The sequence below is a fragment of the Daphnia magna genome, linkage group LG9 (assembly GCF_020631705.1).
Source record: "Daphnia magna isolate NIES linkage group LG9, ASM2063170v1.1, whole genome shotgun sequence".
Lineage (NCBI taxonomy): Eukaryota > Metazoa > Arthropoda > Branchiopoda > Diplostraca > Daphniidae > Daphnia > Daphnia magna.
The window spans coordinates 8,592,773-8,611,375 of NC_059190.1; the positions used below are offsets into that span (position 1 = coordinate 8,592,773).

At 42.6% G+C, this 18,603-nt stretch overlaps 4 protein-coding genes across 4 annotated transcripts; 3 read left to right on the plus strand and 1 right to left on the minus strand.

Moving 5' to 3' along the window:
• The first annotated feature begins 4,947 nt into the window (after window positions 1-4,947).
• On the plus strand, window positions 4,948-5,645 carry LOC123475684. Its single transcript, XM_045178681.1, has 3 exons — window positions 4,948-5,265; window positions 5,311-5,508; window positions 5,574-5,645. Exons 1-3 carry the CDS (start codon window positions 4,948-4,950, stop codon window positions 5,643-5,645), a joined length of 588 nt encoding a protein of 195 aa, XP_045034616.1.
• Window positions 5,646-9,692: 4,047 nt separating this feature from the next.
• Window positions 9,693-10,157, plus strand: LOC123475685 (splicing regulatory glutamine/lysine-rich protein 1-like). Its single transcript, XM_045178682.1, has one exon. The coding sequence runs from the start codon at window positions 9,693-9,695 to the stop codon at window positions 10,155-10,157; it is 465 nt and encodes a 154-aa protein (XP_045034617.1).
• A 2,629-nt stretch (window positions 10,158-12,786) lies between these two features.
• On the plus strand, window positions 12,787-13,564 carry LOC123475893. The gene is made up of 2 exons (XM_045179098.1): window positions 12,787-13,106; window positions 13,254-13,564. Exons 1-2 carry the CDS (start codon window positions 12,880-12,882, stop codon window positions 13,471-13,473), a joined length of 447 nt encoding a protein of 148 aa, XP_045035033.1. The 5' UTR covers window positions 12,787-12,879; the 3' UTR covers window positions 13,474-13,564.
• Window positions 13,565-13,710: 146 nt separating this feature from the next.
• Window positions 13,711-18,021, minus strand: LOC123475686. The gene is given in 3 exon segments (XM_045178683.1): window positions 13,711-14,936; window positions 15,117-17,157; window positions 17,215-18,021. Coding segments are annotated over 3 exon segments (4,074 nt in total).
• Between the last annotated feature and the right edge of the window lie 582 nt (window positions 18,022-18,603).

The following is an 18,603-nucleotide window of genomic DNA, read 5'->3' on the forward strand; positions in this document are numbered from 1 at the left end:
TGGATAGATGGGCTAAGCGACAAGCATGGAGGTAGAACCACCTTGATTTCCTTCAGCACTGCTTGCACTTGCAATGGAGGAAAAAAAAGAACAGGAAGCCGCCCCATGGACATAGGGATACCAACCAAAAAATTGTTCAGGGCTTCATCAGGCCAGGTGAGGGCGGACTCTACCTGCCGAAAAGCATCCTCCACTCTCGTAATTGCTATCCAATGTGTCTCCATTTCTCGTGTGACTCCTTCAATTTTTTGGTCTAGCTTCCAGGTTTCTCTCTCGATTTGCGCGAAAGAAGTCTGTAGCTCACACACAGCATCAGCCACTGCTTTCGTTTCCCACAATGTCTCATTGATGAGAGATGCGTGGACCTCCAAGGCGTGCACTATGGAGGTAGTTTCCGTGGACAATTTGTCAAGGCAACCTTGTACATGTTGGTGGGACTCCTGCGTGGACACTCCGAAAAACCAATTGAGTTACTTTGCCACCTCCGTCGACTAATCCTCGCTTCGGTCTCGCTGATTGCAGGTTGACGGCTGTTTTCAGGTCACTGAAACGTTGGTTACAACGCCGCAGCTTTCCAACTCGATTAGGGCTCTCCCCTTCACATGTTGTTGTAGCGTTAGCTTGAATTTGTCTTTAGGGCCATCATAACGATTAGCCAAAGTATCAACTTTCACTTCAAGCCACTCGCGTAAGGTCTTCATCATGGTTTTCAGGTGGTAGAACATAAGGTCAGTGGCCACCACCCATTCGGAATCAGAAAAAGCAACTTCACCCTCTGATTTAAAAATTACCCCTTGATAAGCCACCCCTTCCTTGGCTGACGTGAGGTCCAACTCACGAATCACTGTTAGGAACGTGAATAGAGCGAAGGTCAGCGTGAATGTTTTTCTTGCCGCTTGGATCTTAGCTGAACGCCGGGGCCCTCCACCCCCCTCTTCAACAAGCGGCACCGTTGGGCGTGGGATAGTCATCTCGACCTCCGTCGGTGGCTCCTGTTCCCGGTTATCAGCGTGAGCCTGCGGTGAGGGATCCCCAGATGACTCTTCTGGCTGGCCACCAGTAGTCGTAGGGACTGGCGCTGGGGGCCTTGAGCTCACACAATCAACGAACGGCTTAATCCGCTCCACATGTACGATTTCAGATTTTGGAGACCACCCTCGTCGAAGCTCATAATTGCCGGGGGTGGTTTGGCGTACAAAGGCGTACGGCCCAAACCAGCGATGTAGGAGCTTTTCTGATTTCCATACCTTTCGTACGGGTTTGTAAATTAATACTTCTTCGCCCGGCAGGTAAGTCGGGGCCTCACGGCGCCCTTCGTCGTACCGAATCTTTTGCTTTTCGACCCTTTGAACCTCGTGGCGTGCTCGTTGTAGCCTTTCCGAGGCCCATTCAGTAGGGTCTTGGTCATGAGGGGGAACAAGATTCGGATCTGAATTTCAAGCTCCGTCGACGAGGAGAGTGGCCTCTCTCCCATACACGAGATAGAAAAGAGTTTCCCCGTGCTCTCCTTCCGACTGGTATTGTATGCGAATGTCACGAAAGGTAAGGATTCATCCCAGTTTCGATGGTCTACACTAACGTACATGGATAACAAGTCGGTCAGAGTATGGTTTAACCATTCGACCAAACCATTGGCCTGCGGACGGTATGCAGTGGTCGGTGTATGGTTAGTTTCCATCACCTGCAACACTTTTTGCGTCACTTCCATCATGAAACAGCGCCCTTGGTCGGTTGTCAATTGGTGAGGGGCACCGTGGCGCAACAGAAAACACTTCACTAAAAAGTCAGCTACCTCGGTGGCCCCCGCTCTAGGCAGAGCCTTAGTCTCTGCCCACTTCGTGACATAGTCCATGACAACAACAATGTTAGTATTACCACCTTTTGAAAAAGGACCTAAAATGTCCATTCCCAATCTCTCGAAGGAACGCTCAATCCGCTGAATTTCCATAAACCCAGCTGGACGATGGTACACCGTCTTGCGCGATTGACCCTCGTGACACGTTTGCAAAAAATCGCGGATATCTTCTCCCATGCCTGGCCAATAATACCGGGCCCGTATCTTGTGTAGGGTCCGCGTGAGTCTCAAGTGTCCAGCAGTAATGTCGTGATGACAAGCGCGCATCACCTCTTCTCTGAAGGACTGTGGGACACCCAGTCGTTAGAGGAGGCCACCCTCCATTACTTTTGCATGACACAGAAGTCCATCCCTAAGACGATATTGGGGGTAAGGTTTTCCCTTTTCCAATTCAGCAAATACCAGCTTCCACTCGGTCTTCTGGGCACACTGTAAAGCACTTTTTCTTTCCAGGTCGACGTTCAGGGCAGCAAACATACACTGCAATTCCTCGTCTAGTTCCTGTGGGGCGTCGGTTGGGTAACGAGAGAGAGCGTTTGCGTCTGAATGTAATCTCCCGTTCCGGTGCGCGATACGTAGTAAGAATTCTTGGAACTGGAGAATCCAACAGGCTAGGCACCCTGCTAAGTCCTTTTTTGTTAACAACCAACAAAGGGCGTGGTGGTCGGTTACTACTAGAGTTTCCATGCCCCAGATGTAGCTGCAAAACTTTTTCACTGCCCATACCAAGGCCAAACACTCCTTTTCGGTAATCGAATAGTTACTTTCACTTTTGAACAGCAGTCGACTCGAAAAGGCCAATGGCCTCTCCACATTGTCAACGCGTTGTAGCAGTACGGCCCCTAGGCCGTAGTCACAAGCGTCAGGGTGAAATTCAAAAGGCCTACTGAAACCGGGGTAGGCTAAAATTGCTGCTCGGGCCAAAGCCTGTTTCAATGCAAAAAACTTGCTTCCTGGGGAGTTTCCCACGCAAAACAACCTCTTTTTTAAACAAGTCCGTAAGTGGCTTCGCGGACTGGGCCTCCGGTAATAAGAACATAACCCCACGAAGCTGCGAACGCATTTCAACTTTTCGCCAGGTTTGTTAAAAGAGGATGGGATGGGAAAATTGACAACGGCGTGAATTTTATCCGGATCAGGACGGATACCTAATCCACTGATTACGTGAACAAGAGCTTTGATCTCACTGGCCCCGAACTGACATTTGACTAGCTTGATCTTTGAGCACACACTTAACTGTAAAGCAGACTGTAAGGCAGTAAAAACTTGACGAACTCGGCTTAGATGTTCTTTAACTCCCGAAGCGTAGATAATGATGTCATCCAGGTAGACGAGGCAGAACGACCACCTAGGTCCGGACAGGACAAAATCCATCATCCGTTGGAAGGTTTCGGGGGCTGAGGCCAACCCAAACGGCATCACCAGGAACTGGTAAAGGCCTTCGGGAGTAACGAACGCGGTCTTATCTTTGTCGGCTTCGTAAAGGGGTACCGGCCAGTACCCGCTCTCAAGGTCAATTTTACAAAAAATACGGGCATTCCCCATACGCGATAGCGTCTCTTCTATTCTCGGCAAAGGGTACACGTCCTTCACTGAGATGGCGTTCAGCAGACGATAATCAACGCAAAAACGCCAGCTTCCATCCTTTTTCTTTACCATCACTACCGGCGAGGCCCAGGGGCTGTTTGAGGGCTCGATCACATCCTTTTTTCCATTTCATCGACCTGTTCCTGGACTATCGCTCTTTGTTTCGACGAACTTTTGTAGGGCGGTTGGTGCACTGCTGCGGCGGTCCCCGTGTTAATGCGGTGCTCAGCCTTTCGGCACATCCCTAGTACACTATCCCTCAACGCAAAACAGGTGCTAAATTCTTCGAGGACGTCTATTAAGCTCTCAGCGTCGACGGCAGGAAGGTCTATGGACACTTGTTTTTTAAACACTTCACGGATGATAGCATCTGTTATCAAGGGATCAGTACGGGATGCCACCTCTTCGAACATTAACAAGACCGCTGAACTTTCCCCACTTTCCCCCCTTGGCTGGTCCGCCTCCTCGATGGGTACCACTGAGGAATCAATGACCTCCATTTGGCCTAACACCGTGCCCTCCCGCAAATACGTTTGTCGATTAGCCAGATTTAAATGAGTGTACGGTCTTGTAGGGGATCAGCGGTTACCAACACCTTCCCGGTAGTAACTCCCTTAACACACGATAGATGCTCTGAGGGTTCGATCATCCAGTTTGCTTCCCCCAAATTGGCTTGTTCAATCTCCACCGGAACAATTGCCATCGGAGGGAACATTCTACCTGTTTTGGTCACTACCCTAGGATGTGAGCTGCTTTCTAGCTCTTCGATCACCCCACTCTTCGACCAATATTACCGTTCGTTACAATATTGAAAGCTTGCTCGATATTACAGATCAACAACGTCAAGCATGTAAAAAATTGGAGGTACAATTCGACACCGACCACGTAGAAATTCTCGATTTCACCATTCGGTATGACACATCATCACGCCATTCATTAAGTTCTATTGGGACGTCGGCTTCAGACGTTACGATTAGCACAACGTTATCTCAGAAGAGGTCTACTCGTTCGTTGCCAACCGATCTTCCCAGACAAACCAGCCAGCGAGACCTGTACATCCAGAAGCATATGCTGGAGCTGGAAGTAAAGTTGGAACAAACCAAGATCCAGATGGAAGACAACGCAACATCAGTCACGGAAACGTTGAGTAAGGCTTGAAATGGTATGGGTGAGCAACGTCTTTGGATCAGTATTTTCCCCAATGACCTGTATCTTCGCCCTCAACCAGACTGCCGATGATCATTGTGACTAGTATCCAGAAACAGAAGATAGCGTCCGAAGAAATTTCTACGTTGACAACTACCTCGACTCCTTGGATTCCGAAGATGGGGCAGTAAAACGGGCCCGCAAAATGAAGAAACTCTTACAACTTGTTGGTTTCAACCTAACAAAGTGGACGTCCTCATCAAGGAAGGTGATATCGGCTCTACGTGAGTTCGGTCTGGCCTCACCAACACTGGACCTTGATTTGGGAAAATCTGCCCATCGAGCGAACACTTGAAGTAATGTGGGACGGGGAAACGGATATGCTAACGTTCAAGATACGAAAGCAGCCCAGCCATGACGTTCTCACCAAAAGGACTTTTCTTAGTATTATATCAAGTGTCTACGTGGGATTCGTCGCTCCTGTGGTTTTCTTAATGAAGTCTCTTCTTCAAGACATATGGGCGCACGAGAAAAGAATCGGCTGGGATGACCCTATCCCCGAGGAATCAGGCCAATGTTTCCACTACTTCTACGAGCATCTGGATAACCTGGAGTTGCTTACGGTGCTAAGATGTTTTCGACATCAACGTGGACGTTGGACGCAGCAGCACCTTCATGTATTCACGGATGCAAGCACAAAATGATTTGGAGCTGTGGCGTAGTTCCACTTCGTCTTCGAGGACCAGTCGACCACCGTGTCCTTCGTCATGGCTAAAACCCACGTAACACCAGTAAAAGGCCTCACAATCCCAAGATTGGAGTTGCAGGCTGCTGTAGAAGGCTTAAACATCGCTCTAGTAATCTGTCGGGAGCTCGAAATCGACCTAGGTGAAGTTACCTTCCACACCGACTCTCAAACTGTATTACGGTGGATCCATTCCCGCACCTGCCGATTTGAAACTTTCGTAAACAATCGTATTGGCAGGATCCTCAGAAACACGAATCGAAGACAATGGCGTCACGTTTCTGGAGTCAACAATCCCGCGAACCTGTGTAGTCGTGGCATCAAACCGAAGAACGTCGACGAGTTGGTGAAATTCAACGAAGGTCCATCGTTCCTGAAACTCGATCCGTCAGAATGGGATACTTAGGAAGAGATCGCAGAGCCGGAAGAGAGTGACGTTAACGTGATTCGAGTCTTTGCCGTTAAAACCGAGGACGAAAATCACACGATAGACAAATGTGTGTGAAAAGACTCCAGTCTACTGAAGATCCAGAGAATTATCGCTTGGTGCAGGAGATTTGCGATAAATGCCATAGCGAAGAGGGGCATTTGCAAGCCCACAGTTGGCGAGTTAACGGCCGAAGAAATTTTGGCGGCCTAAACACTCTGCATTAAACCCCCCCTAAAGAAAAAACTGGAGTTGCCTCTGGAATCAAACCTACGCACTTTCGGCCCTTTTCTGGATGAAGTAGGACAACTACGTGTAGGCGGACGTATACTGCAGGCTCCAGTTGATTATTTAAAAAAGCATCCCTTCCTGCTTCTAGCCGATCAACTCGTGACGCATCGGATTGTATGGGAGCATCATACAAAACGCGGAACCTTCACATCAAGTCTGAAAGATTTCAGATGGATTTACGTACAGTATCCTGCACAAAAAGGTGAACACCGATTTATTTTGAAAAAGCCATCTGTAGGTAGAAAATATTTATAGTTTACCTTTTTAAGGAGGGGTAGGGTGGTTTTGGCGCAAAATCATTATAAGGGGGGTAATATCAGTCCAGACACCTTTTTTTTGCCCTAGGTATTAAATGTCTGAAATTATAAGCCCCAATTCGGCAAGATATCTTGAAGGCTCCAACTGCAGCCATCGACGTGGTGTTAGCCTACCAAAACGCCGTGGTCAAACTCGACGAGGAGCTGGAAGAGAACTCCAAGGACGTAAAGAACGTTCACGTTCACTCTCATTCCGAAAGAGAAGTCCTGCTGAGATGCTTCGTTGGCTCCCTCCTACGTAAGGAACTCGAGGAGGCAAACCCGCATCCCAGTCGGACGCTGAGCGGGTCGTCGCGCCACAGAATACCCCAGCCATCCTCTGCTTTCTGAGGACTCACCTTGGAAAGCCTGGCATGTGGGCCTGCGGTCGGAAAGTCTCCGAATGCAAAGATTTTATGTTGAGGACCAACCGGAAGCGATTGGAGTTGTTGTTCGCCCAACACCGCTGCTTCGGATGCTTCTTGCCGTTGTCGGTGGATGGGCACTTAAAACTCGCTGATTGCCCTCATCCGCGGCATTGCGCAATGTGCGACTCTCCGGATCACCACCAGATCCGTGCACCCCGATGGGCCTATGAAGAAGTCATCCTGGAGTAGACGTGAACGTAGGCCTTTGCCAGTGGCGATGCTGAAGTTTGCATTCTTTTCCTTTTCTTTTTCTGTTTGTTTTTGCCCTTTCGGTGCGAGCTTGTCTTGTTTTTGTTTGTTTCCTTTTTGGAGTTTTGTTTTTTTAATGTTTAGTACCTGTGGACAGGTGGACCCGCTGTGACTTACAATGCCAAAAAAAAACCAAACCAAACCATACAAGTTCCTAGGTATCCTTTTTTACTCAAGGCTATAATGGGACCAACACATCAACCACATCAACACTAGCATACAAAAAAGAGCCAACTTACTGAAAATGCTTACCTATGGCAAACACCCACTACAAATTACTCTCCTTCTCCGTATCTATACTGCAATCATCCTCAGCAAAATAGATTATGGAGCCGTAGTCATTTCATCGATCACGAATACCAAAATCCGAAAACCAGAAACCACACAAAAGAGTATATTAAGAGCTATCATCGGGGGCATGAGATCAACACCCATAGCACTAATGCAGGCAGAAACGGGAAAAACTTCTATCCACGAAAGATGGGATCTTCTAGCAAAAAGATAATTAACAAAGCTATGCAGCAAACCATGGAATCCAACATATCCGACAATCTACTATTTGTCAAAAACCATCAAGGAATGGAAAACTAAAAGCACCCCATCAACTATCCGACACTTAATAGAGCTTAAGTCATCAAACAGAATATACACAAAAACTAAACCAGATGATAAGCCACACACGGACCCCATAGCTCCATGGCAACTATTCTCAATCCCCGTCGAAATGTTCCCTATGAGCAAAAAAGCAGTTAAACAAGACACTTATCTCACGTCAGCAACCTTTCTAGCACTCAACAAGAATGAACCACCAGACCACCTATCCATATACACAGATGGATCCACATGAACGACAAGCAGGAAGTCCATCTGCTCATTCTTCATACTAAAATTGAAAATAAAAGAATCATTCTTACTGTCTGAAACAACCAACAGCTATAATGTAGAACTAGAAGCCGCCAATTAGGCCCTAGCCCATGTATACCACCATGACTGGAATATAATCACCATCTACTGCGACTCCAAAGCAGCCTTAGAAGCCAACAGGAACTTCAAATTGGCAGCAAGCAACACAATACCTAAAATAATACAACAAATAGTCAACTTCAACTCAGCAGCCAGCAAAATAAAATACTACTGGATACCTACCCATACAATGCATACAAGATAGGCATACAAGGCAATGAAACTGCAGACAATTCAGCCAACACCAGACGTCACACAAACGTAGGTCACCAGCTAAACCACCACCCAAATGTACCCGAACGACTGCTAAAAATAAAAAACAACCATAGACAACAGGTATTAGCCAGACTAAAACCAATTTTTACCAACACTGGAGTTACCAACCGCAAAAGAATGGGAATGTGCCTATGGTACACCCAAAAAAAAAGAAAAACCCAAATCGCCTTTTTTAGGCTCAGAAGTTGCCACTGCAAACTGAACAACACAATAAGCAAATGGGATACCGACGTAAACCAAGAATTCATACACGGCTGCGACGAAAAAGAAGACCCAACACACATTCTCCTACACTGCCCACACTACACTGACGCCAGAAAAAAACTGACGAACGCGTTAAAAAAAAACAACGTTTCTCTACCCCTAGACATACCAACACTGATGGACTGCAACTCCAGCATCCCTAAACACACACAAGGATTAAAAGCTAAACAGTTAATTACGTTCCTCACAGAAACACAATTAATTGAAAGAATCTAAATCCCCTTATCAACACAAAAAAAAAACAAATAAAAAAACCAACACAAAAACACACCTCCCCCCTTTTACCAAAAATTTTGTTTGAAACGTAACGGGGGACGTAAATGTAAATAAACAAAACTAGCGGTGTGTAAGGGTTTCACCTGGTGGCCAGTAAACAAGACCCAGTGGCAAACAACCATGGCCAGTGACACCTAAATAAAAAGTATTAAAAAAACGCAAAGCTTAAGCCGTGTTAACAAAATAATTGGACATAAAATATTGAAAGCATATTATTCATTTGTTATTTCACATGAAGAATGGGAGTTTCTACTCTTGGTACAGATCACCAGATTTTAGTTGCGCGTGCTGAAAAATTAAGTTGTTTATTCAGTTAGGTAGTAAAGATTTCACTTATCATAGGATTAGGATTAGGATTGTAGGCAGCGCGTGATACTGTAAGAGCTTGTTGGTTGCATTTAAAATTAGAATTACCACGGTACGATAATACAGGCTCTACTGAGATTTGAACTCAGATTGTCAGAGAGTCAGAGTCTGAAGCGCTAACTATTACACCATATAATAACTGGTAACAAATGATCAAACAACATAGAATTACTTATAGCAAATGATGCTTTCTTAATTGAATGCGGCAATCAATGTTTTCTCAAGCATGTACACTTGAATAAGACAAACATCTTTAGCATCGAAATTGATCCCTAAATCTAGTTTCCCGACGCAGATGCGATTCGAACCCAAGCGTGCAATGCACACTGGATAAGCAGTCCATCACCTTAACCACTCGGTCACCGCATCTAATAGCATTTAAATCGCTCAACCTTAATTTACTGTTGACACTGTGTATTTAGCCCTTTCAACGCAAAGAAAAAACAAAGAAAAAACGAGTCCGCCTCGGGACATCAACGCCCTTATACTCTCAGATGCTTTTCGACTCTTACCCAAACCAGTCATGCTGTCGAATAGTTCCAGTTCCAGTTCAAGTTCGACTTCTTCGGAAAGGGTATCTGTGGGCTCTCTTCGTTCCCGCCGTTCTAATCGTGATCGTGGTGCAACTCGTGACCAAAGCCGTTCTCGCAGCCCACTTTGGAACGGTCGTCACAGCCCACCTCGAGACGATCGTCGCAGCAAATCTCGGGTTTTAGTCGCAGAGCGCGAGAAGTTAGAGTCTAGAAAAAGGTTGGAACGTGATCGGAGGGAACGATCAAGAGAAAGGTTGGAACGCATCGTGGAAGAGGAACGCGAAAGGGTGGAACAGCCATTGGATAGACAAGAGGAACCTAAGAAGCAGCTAAAATTTACGGTGGCCAGAGAGAGAATGAAAATCTTTTGGATGACGTCATCGTTTAGCGTGGCAGAAGCCAGAAGCCTTCGAGATAGCTTCATACCTAAACTTTCTAACACTAGCTTTGCCTAGTTTTGCCCTCAGGTTGACTCCTCTTTTTCGCGCCACTTCAAGGAATTTAAAACTCCTGAGATGGCTAAGGTGGAGGCTACAGAAAGATCCCTGAAAGCGGAGCAGTACAAAATTTTGGATGAAGCTCGCCCTCTGTTGTTTCTGAGAGAATAAATTGCAGCATCCGCGGAATAAAAAGATTCTCCATTGGCAGAAGCAGCGGAGACTGCATTACGTCTCTAGGGACACACATTTCACAATGTTACCGTCAGCCAACGGAAAAATTTACTGGTATAAAAAAATTATAAATAATTCAATTTTATCATAAGAAGAATGAATTTAATCTGTTTTGATTGTTGCTGTAATGTATAACAATGTAAGATTTGCCAGGCGTGTATTTATTAGACTTCTACAATAGCAATACAATCAAACCAAGAAGCATGGCACTACTCTACTCTCAATATTGTTGCGAATAACACGGCTTTTATACAGAATTGCAAGTGGCACATTGGGTGTGGCTTAGATAGCGGTGGCGCGCGGTCACTTGGTCATGTGGGCGTTGCCTTTGTGTACACCTTGCGTACACTCAATGTCCGTGCAGATTTGCCATCTTCTGTAAAGCGTAAATAATGCAGTTGGCTCGTTACATTCCTCCCCCCTGTACAGCAGGATAAATTGGTCCTCCAATTTTACCTTTGTGTGCAGACTACAGGTCTTAGGAAGGCAACGTGAATTGCGCCAAAAAAATATATAGTTATAAGAAGCGTCTAAACTATTATAGCATTGATAACATTTTGCGCTTATTAAAATAATTGGGTGTTATTTTCTTTTAGATGATGTCTGGTTGTTGATACACTTGTTTTTTTTTTTTATCACTCGGAATTTTCGGAATAGATTTCGAATGCTAGTTTCGTCATCTATATAGTCCTGTGCATACTTCCCGTCCGCATTGAGGTTATCATCTCGAGCTCCTCGACGTAACAATATTTCTATAATATCTGTATGCCTGTGCCTTACAGCTATTTGTAATGCAGTTTCCTTTGATGTGCGTGATCTTCTATTGATGAATTCCGCTGGACATACTTCCGCGACGAATTTGTTGTTATATTTAGCAGCATAATGGAGCACTGTTTCTTCATCCAGCGTTTGGTGTACAATAATGCGATCCATCCACAAATATTTAATACATTCCATATTATTGAGAGCTATAGCCACTAGTAATGGTGGCTCTCCCATGCTGTTTTGGATGTTGAATGTATTACCGTGATGGGATAGAATACGGAGTAAATGGACATTATTATCTGCTGCTGCTCGGTGTGCTATTGTCATCCCCTCTTCGTAAATATTGCTATCAGCTCCGTATTGAAGGAACATATCCGTCACATCGTATCTTTCTTTTATCACACTCCCGTCTAATAATGTTGTTCCATTGGGGAAAACAGTGTCCAGAATCTGTTTTATGTTTTTCCCAATTTCTCTTGCTTCTAGTAGGTGATTTCTGATCATTTCTCTTGATACTTCCAGCAAATTGTAGTTGAATTCTCCTTTCATCAACATCGTTATGGCGACGATTCTTCTTCGCGTTATCTCCGTGTCCATAGCTGGGAATGTTTTCATCATACAGTTTTTACAGTAGGCCGTTTGTGTAATTAAGGGAACTGGTAAGGACCACGTTTCCTGTTCTTCTTCGTTGTTGATTACACTTACTGTCTTACAGTTGGCGGCCATTTCACTGTCTGACGACGATGGGTCTAAGTCACTTTCTATTTTACTGTAGTAGTAACCCACTTTACTCGATGATGTTTCTTCTTCTTCCGTTTCTGATGGTGATATAGAACTTTTCTCTTGTATAAATTCACAATCGCTTTCACTATTGCTGTATCTTTTCTTTTGCATAAATTCACAATCACTGTCACTTTTGCTGTATCTTGTTACGTCTTCTTCCATACTTATATTCCGAGATATCTGCATACTTTCACTTGCGTTCGCACTAATTTGTATATCACTTTTAACTTCATTACCCATTAGATTAGCTAAGAGTTCGTCTTCCCAGTCATTTCCTGTTGGTAGCGTTTCACTTATTTCCAATTGCGGAGTATCTTCTTCAATCCAAGTCATCAAGATTTCATCACTCCAGTCAACATTTGTTAGTTCTACGTTTTTCTTGGTTGGGTCCATTTTTTTTTTTTTAAATGTATCTTTCCGTGGAAGGTTGGTAATACAACTAAAAAGTTTTTTCTTGCTTGTTTGTCTGTTATATAGTTGGAGTACCTACCCCTAACATGCTCAAGGTTGCTTACGATTATCTACTAAAGAAATCTACTTTGAATGTCAATGTTTTTTTTTTTGTTTTTTTTGTTTTTTTTTATGTCCTTTGTCTTTTAACTGTCTGAGTCTAGTCTGAGAAGTTTTTCTACAGTATATGTGAATGTTTTCTTTAATTGATCCCTCCTTTTTGCAAACAAAAACTTTTTATGTAAATGTTAGATTTTAACGACTCCTCCTTATAAGGAGTTTCAGTCTCGTACGCGATTTCTCTCTTTTGTAAAATGGACTTTGGAATGTTATTTCTTCCCCCCTCTTTTATTGTTTTATTATTTTTTATTATTGTTATATATTTATTTTTTTATTAAGATTGCGTCAAGGCGATCAAAGTAGTCTGGTGTAGCGTCTTCTTTGTTCTTCAGTTGTCGCTTGACTGTCTTTGCCGTTTGTTTTTTTGAATCCCCCATTTCCCGTCATTATGTATACGTTGGATTTCGTTTCTCAGCATCTTGCTGAAATTAGAATGGCTTTTTCGCTTTTCCACCCGTTAATCTTCCAAAATCCGTGTTGTGAATTTCGTCGCTTTACGACTGCCGATGTGCAGTTGTTCGATGAGTTGTTCAACACGGTTCGGAGTGGTGTATCCTTTCCCGTTGCTCCCGTATCCGTGGTGCAACCGGTTTGGTGTAACGATTTTTACTACAAGTAAGTCCGTTTTTTTTTCGTTTGTGTTATCCTTTTCTTGTTTGATGGGATTCTTTTCTTGTTTTGTTATTTTTGTTCTATTTTCTTTTTAGTTATTATTATTATTATTATTAAAAAAAAATTAAAAATTTTTTTTTTTTTATATAGTGAATATCCTGGCTACGCCCGACTTCGCGATGTTCTTCCACTGCTGCACGCACGGTTCTTGTGGTGGGCAGAATCCGGAGATGATATTTATCATCCTTCAGCTTCGGTTTCCAATTTTTATCCGGAGTTGACGTATGCCGATATCCAAATACGACTTGAGCACCGCCAAGTCCGATTGGCTGTTTTGAATCATTTGAGTGATTCTGCTGAGGAAGATTGATTTGCTTTTCCGTCGGTGTACTCTATTTTTCACTATGGTTTTGTTTTGTATTTTGTTTTTGTTTTTGTTTTTGTTTTAACTACTGATTGGAAATAAAATCCTTTTCTACGTCTACGATTTTTTGGTTGTTTTATTTTTTTTTTTAAATTACGGATTGGAAATAAAATCCTTTACTACATCTTTGTTTCTTTTTGTTTTTGGTTGTTCTTGGTTGTTTTTTTTTTTTTTTTTTTAACGTTATTTGTTAATTGTGCGTTTTAAATGGTCTTCTGGAGTACATCTGCATAGATCCTCCCACACCATTCCGTATCCAACGACATAGCTGCAGGTCGTGTGGCTACCTGTACATTCCTTGTTTTGCTCGTTTTCCCATTTTAATTCTTCGATAGGGTACAATTTTCCTTTCTTTGGTGCACTTGGTGTGTTTATCGACGTAAGGGTTTCTTTTGGTGTTTCTGTTGCTAACGTCATTAAAGGTGCAAATTCCCTAATGAACGGTTTTTCATTTGCTCCTCCAGCGCTGTAGATGGGTTCTGGTATCATTGAATCCATTTCTTGACCATCACTTTCGCTCACGTTACGTGATTGCTTGCGTCGTCTGAAGCTTTCCTTAATCCGTGGAATAGGATTACAGGCAATAAAAATTCTTAGACAGATGAGAAATAGGATGAATCCTATCGCTGAGAGAGCCATAATTTTTAATGTGTCAAACCAGGAAAACATGTTCCCGATTTGATTGTCCTGCTCTTCTGTTACTAGGATGTCAGGTAACTCTTTGCCTTCTCCTTCATTAATTCGTCCCACCAGGTCATTTAAGATGTTTAGCTGTTCCATTTCCATGGTTCCATGAGCTGGATGGTTCCTTAATCCATAGTCGAAACTGTTTAAGTGCAGTTCTTCGAATTCTGCAATTAAATCCAGATTTGAAGTATGTATGGTCGCCTCTTGTTTAATCCAGTCTCCTGCTGTGGCGTTATGTTGCCACGTATGAGGATATCCGTTGATGTTTATCAATTGGGATTTCCAAAAGCACTCCGAATACGGATGAATAGACCATCCGTCGAGTCCGATTGTACAGTTGTTTTTTCCGTAAACAAAAAATGGCTGGAACCCACACTTGGTCTCTTTTGCTGATAGTGATATCCTTTTTGGGTCGCATTGTTGCAATGTCATGGCTTGACCAAAACCATATATCCTTGTACACATTGGAAGTCCGAGTGCGGCGGCTGCAAGCAATCCATTTGTTTGGGCTAAGATTATGGCTTGCGTTCGTTTTATCTTTGATAACTGGCAGTAAACATCCCGAATTTCTTTTGCCAATTTATTGTCGTGTTCAGTTTCAATACTGATTTTGTATTGCTCGTGCATTTTTCCAAGCTCGTATTTTATCAAGTCACTTAGCTCCTCAGTGGATTTTGGTAGACCGTTACTTGTATTAGCGTCATTTAGCGGTCGATAGTCATCTATTACAAGTTCGTGTGCTGTATTTTCTTTTTGTTGTGTTGAATCCTTTAATTGATCATTTGAATTTTTGTCTTGAAATTCTGACTTATCTCGGGTTGTATTGTTTTGTCTCTCAAATTTTTCTATATCTTCTTCTTCGTTATCCCTTGATTTTGTTATTTCAGTGGTTGTTGTTTGGCTTGGCTGTTCTCTTATTTGGCTTGGTGTAAGATATTTTAGGCTTATAGTTGGCTCGGTGGACGAAATAATTTCAGCTTGGTTAGATTTTGGTTTTATTGTGTCTGTCGTTGTGGTTTCTGTGAAAACTTTTTCTGTAGTTGTAGATGACTGTGTCGTGATAGTCGTTTTGAGTGATGTACTAGTTAATGTTGATGATGCGGTTGTTGATGTTATTGTTGGTAATTTCTCTGCTTCTGTTGATATTGTCGTAGATTTTGATGTTGTAGTTGATTTGGGTGTAGAGGCTGTTATTTGTGTGGTAGTGGTTGTTTTTAGTGTGGTAGTATTTGGCTTTTGAATGATGGTGGTCGGTTTTTGTGTGGTAGTGGTTGGTTTTTGTGTGGTTGTGGTCGGTTTTTGTGTGGTTGTGGTCGGATTTTTTGTGGTTGTTGTCGGCTTTTTTGTGGTAGTAGTTGATTTTGTTGTTGTTGTTCTGAAGGTTGTTGTCGGTTTTGTTGTGGTTGTAGTCGGCCTAATCGATGTTGTTGTTGTTTCTGTCTTCGCACTTGTTGTTACCTTGGCTGCAATGGAAGGTATGACTGATTTATCTGTTGTAGCAGTCATGGATGTTGCTGACTTTGTCGTTATGGTCGAATTTTTAGTTATTCCTTCCGTTGCGTTTGTTTTATAGTTAATCTCCTTTGGATCACGATGGTTTAATGGTGGCAAGATTGGTAGATTTTTTCCAAATAAGGCGTGTTACGTATGTAGAGATATTATTGCTGCTGCCGTCAATGTTCTAGGTTGATGTGGATTCCGGTACTCGAAGCTAAAATGTTGTTTCTGGCTTGTTCCATGACAGTGTCCCAACGATAATTTGTCGATCCGTCTTGTTAGGCATTTCCGGTCCGAAGCGCCTGAATGAAGTCCTGTTCTATCACTTGCCATTAATTGTCCTGTGTGATCGAATGTTCCCCAGATGGAACTTTTATCTGAGCATTCGTGCAGGATGAGCATCGTTGTGTTCGCTTTAATGCAGTTGTTTGTGTTAAATGGTCTTATCGTGAAGTCTGAGGAATATTCGAAGGCTTGGCCCTTGCTAGATGCTTCGCTACAGTTAGCCACGGTTGTTTGTGATTGCACCAAGGGGTCATTACTTGTTAATAATTTTTGTAGGCTTGTTTGACATTTGATCCAGTTAGGATCGCATGCTTCGAGTGTTATTGGTTTGTTAACGCCATTGTGTGTTAAACATTTTTCATCGGGTGACTTACCATGTTTCATTTGTCCCCATCCTATCATGTCCCATATGATGTTTCCTCTCCCATGGTTCCGCTTCAATAATCCTCCAAAAATTGGCGAACTGACGGTCGTTGTTACTGATGTCCTCTGTTCCAACTGGATTTCTTCGAATTCGTCAATGGATGCATCTGGGAAATTGTCCAACACATCCGGGTTTGTTGTTAGGATTTCGATAACCCATTGTTGATTTTCACTAATTGTTCCCTGTCTACTGCACGTTTTTAGTGTTGCCAATCTAACTCGTCCTTCTTCTTCATCATGTAAGGTGATGCACAGGCCTGTTTCTAGAGAAATCCATTGGTAGTTAATTAAATCCAGTATCCATCTTGATGTTTTTTCGGTACAATTTTCTGCCATAATTTGATTGTTTTCATTTGCCACGATGCAGATGTTAGTGTTCATAAACCTTATGCTGTGATCTACGATGTATTCGAATTTTGTTCCTGTTGGCAAAGGATCTTGGATATCATATTGGTTGTGGACTGATACTTGCGTGTTTATTGATGAACCATTAACCATGAGATACGCAATTGTATCTTTTTTAGTCATTATTCCATTTTCTTCTACGTTTGTTATTATAGGATTTCCCATTCGTATCGAACCCCATGCATACGATATGCTGTAAAGTCTTTTTCCCATAGCTTCTTTCTTAGCACGATTGTCAAGAAATTCAATTTCGTTATTAGTCGACCGTTTTACTTTGCTCGCTATTGGATCTGCGTATTCATTGCAAGACCATGTATCTACATTTACTTGGTTCTCACAGGATGGTAATGAAATTTTAAAATTCTTGTATAACTTTGTGGTCGTCTCTACTGGAAAAATAAGAAATGTTAAAGGCATCCCTACTACTTTAAATCCAGGTTGGGCAAATTCTTTATTATTTATATCTGGTTTGTTAGAGAAAGTTATTTCTATCTGCTTGTTATTATCAAGAAGACGGCTAGTATTTACATTAATCATTGAGTTTGTTAATTCTATATACCCTTCACCTTTAAAAATAATTTGTGAATTTGATGAATTTGTTGATCTATCTCCCCATACTATGGTGTTATGATTTTGTGTATACTCCCCTTCTTGCTGAGTGGTGTTTAAGAATCCAAATGGACTTTCCACGAAGCTTTCTGGTGTCTCTTGTTTTAATGTTATCTCTTCTGCTAAACAATTTAATGCATGGTATTCTTTGATAGCATACCACTTCCCTTCCCCTGTAGGAGTTGATGTAAAACTCAACGTTGTTGTTCCTGCCTGCATAAGATTACCCCCACATTTTTTATTATTTACCATTTCCCAGCATTCAATTGCTGAGAGCAATTTTGTTTCCTGTGAATAAACTGTGTCAAAAGATCCTATCCAGAAAGATCCGGTTATTTTCTTAGTCTTAATCCATTGTTTGCAAGTCCATCCTTTCCAAGTTTTTACTGGATTTTGTTTAGTCATTAGCGTATAATTTGTTAGGTATCGTGGTTGATGATTAGTGCTGGGGTTTTGGCAATAGTATGGTGAGTTAATATCTAGAATTCCTCGTGTTTTAACATAGTTGCAATCGCATACAGACGAGAAGATTGTGTGGGTTGTTTGCAATGTAGTTAGAATGCAAAAGAGTAGTAATTTTTTCTCCATCTGTTAAAAAAAAAAAAATTAATTGCTTTTTAGAAATTGGATGCCTGATTTCTCGATCTTAAATTATATCGTGAGGTTGTCCTAAAGTCAGAATTAGTCTGGTCTATTGGATTGGGGAATAGCATTCTTGGATCTAAGAATGATATTATGGGTTGTTCCAGTCCAAGTTGCTTTTTAGGCCTCCCTGGTCTTCGTCTAATGGCTGCTTTTCTCGCTTCGATCTCTTGTTCTTGTTTGGTTGGAACATCTCGTGCCATATAAGGTTTAAGTCGGTTGCAGTGAACAATCGTTTTTTGTTTTTCATTTGTAATGTTTTGGATTTCGTACGTAATTTCTGAGAAACCGCGTATGATTTTAAATGGACCATTCCATCTATTTATAAATTTTCCGGCTTGAGGTGGTGCTTTTAATAGTACCAGATCGCCGGGATTGTACCTCCTCTCCTATCATCTACTTCCCACAATCCTCGCACCGCCTGTTTCTTGCCGAACTCTTCGGCTCCCGGTTCACTTCTCCGCTTCTTGCCAACAACTTTGGCTCACGGTTCACTTCTCCGCTTCTTGCCGAAAACTTCGGCTCACG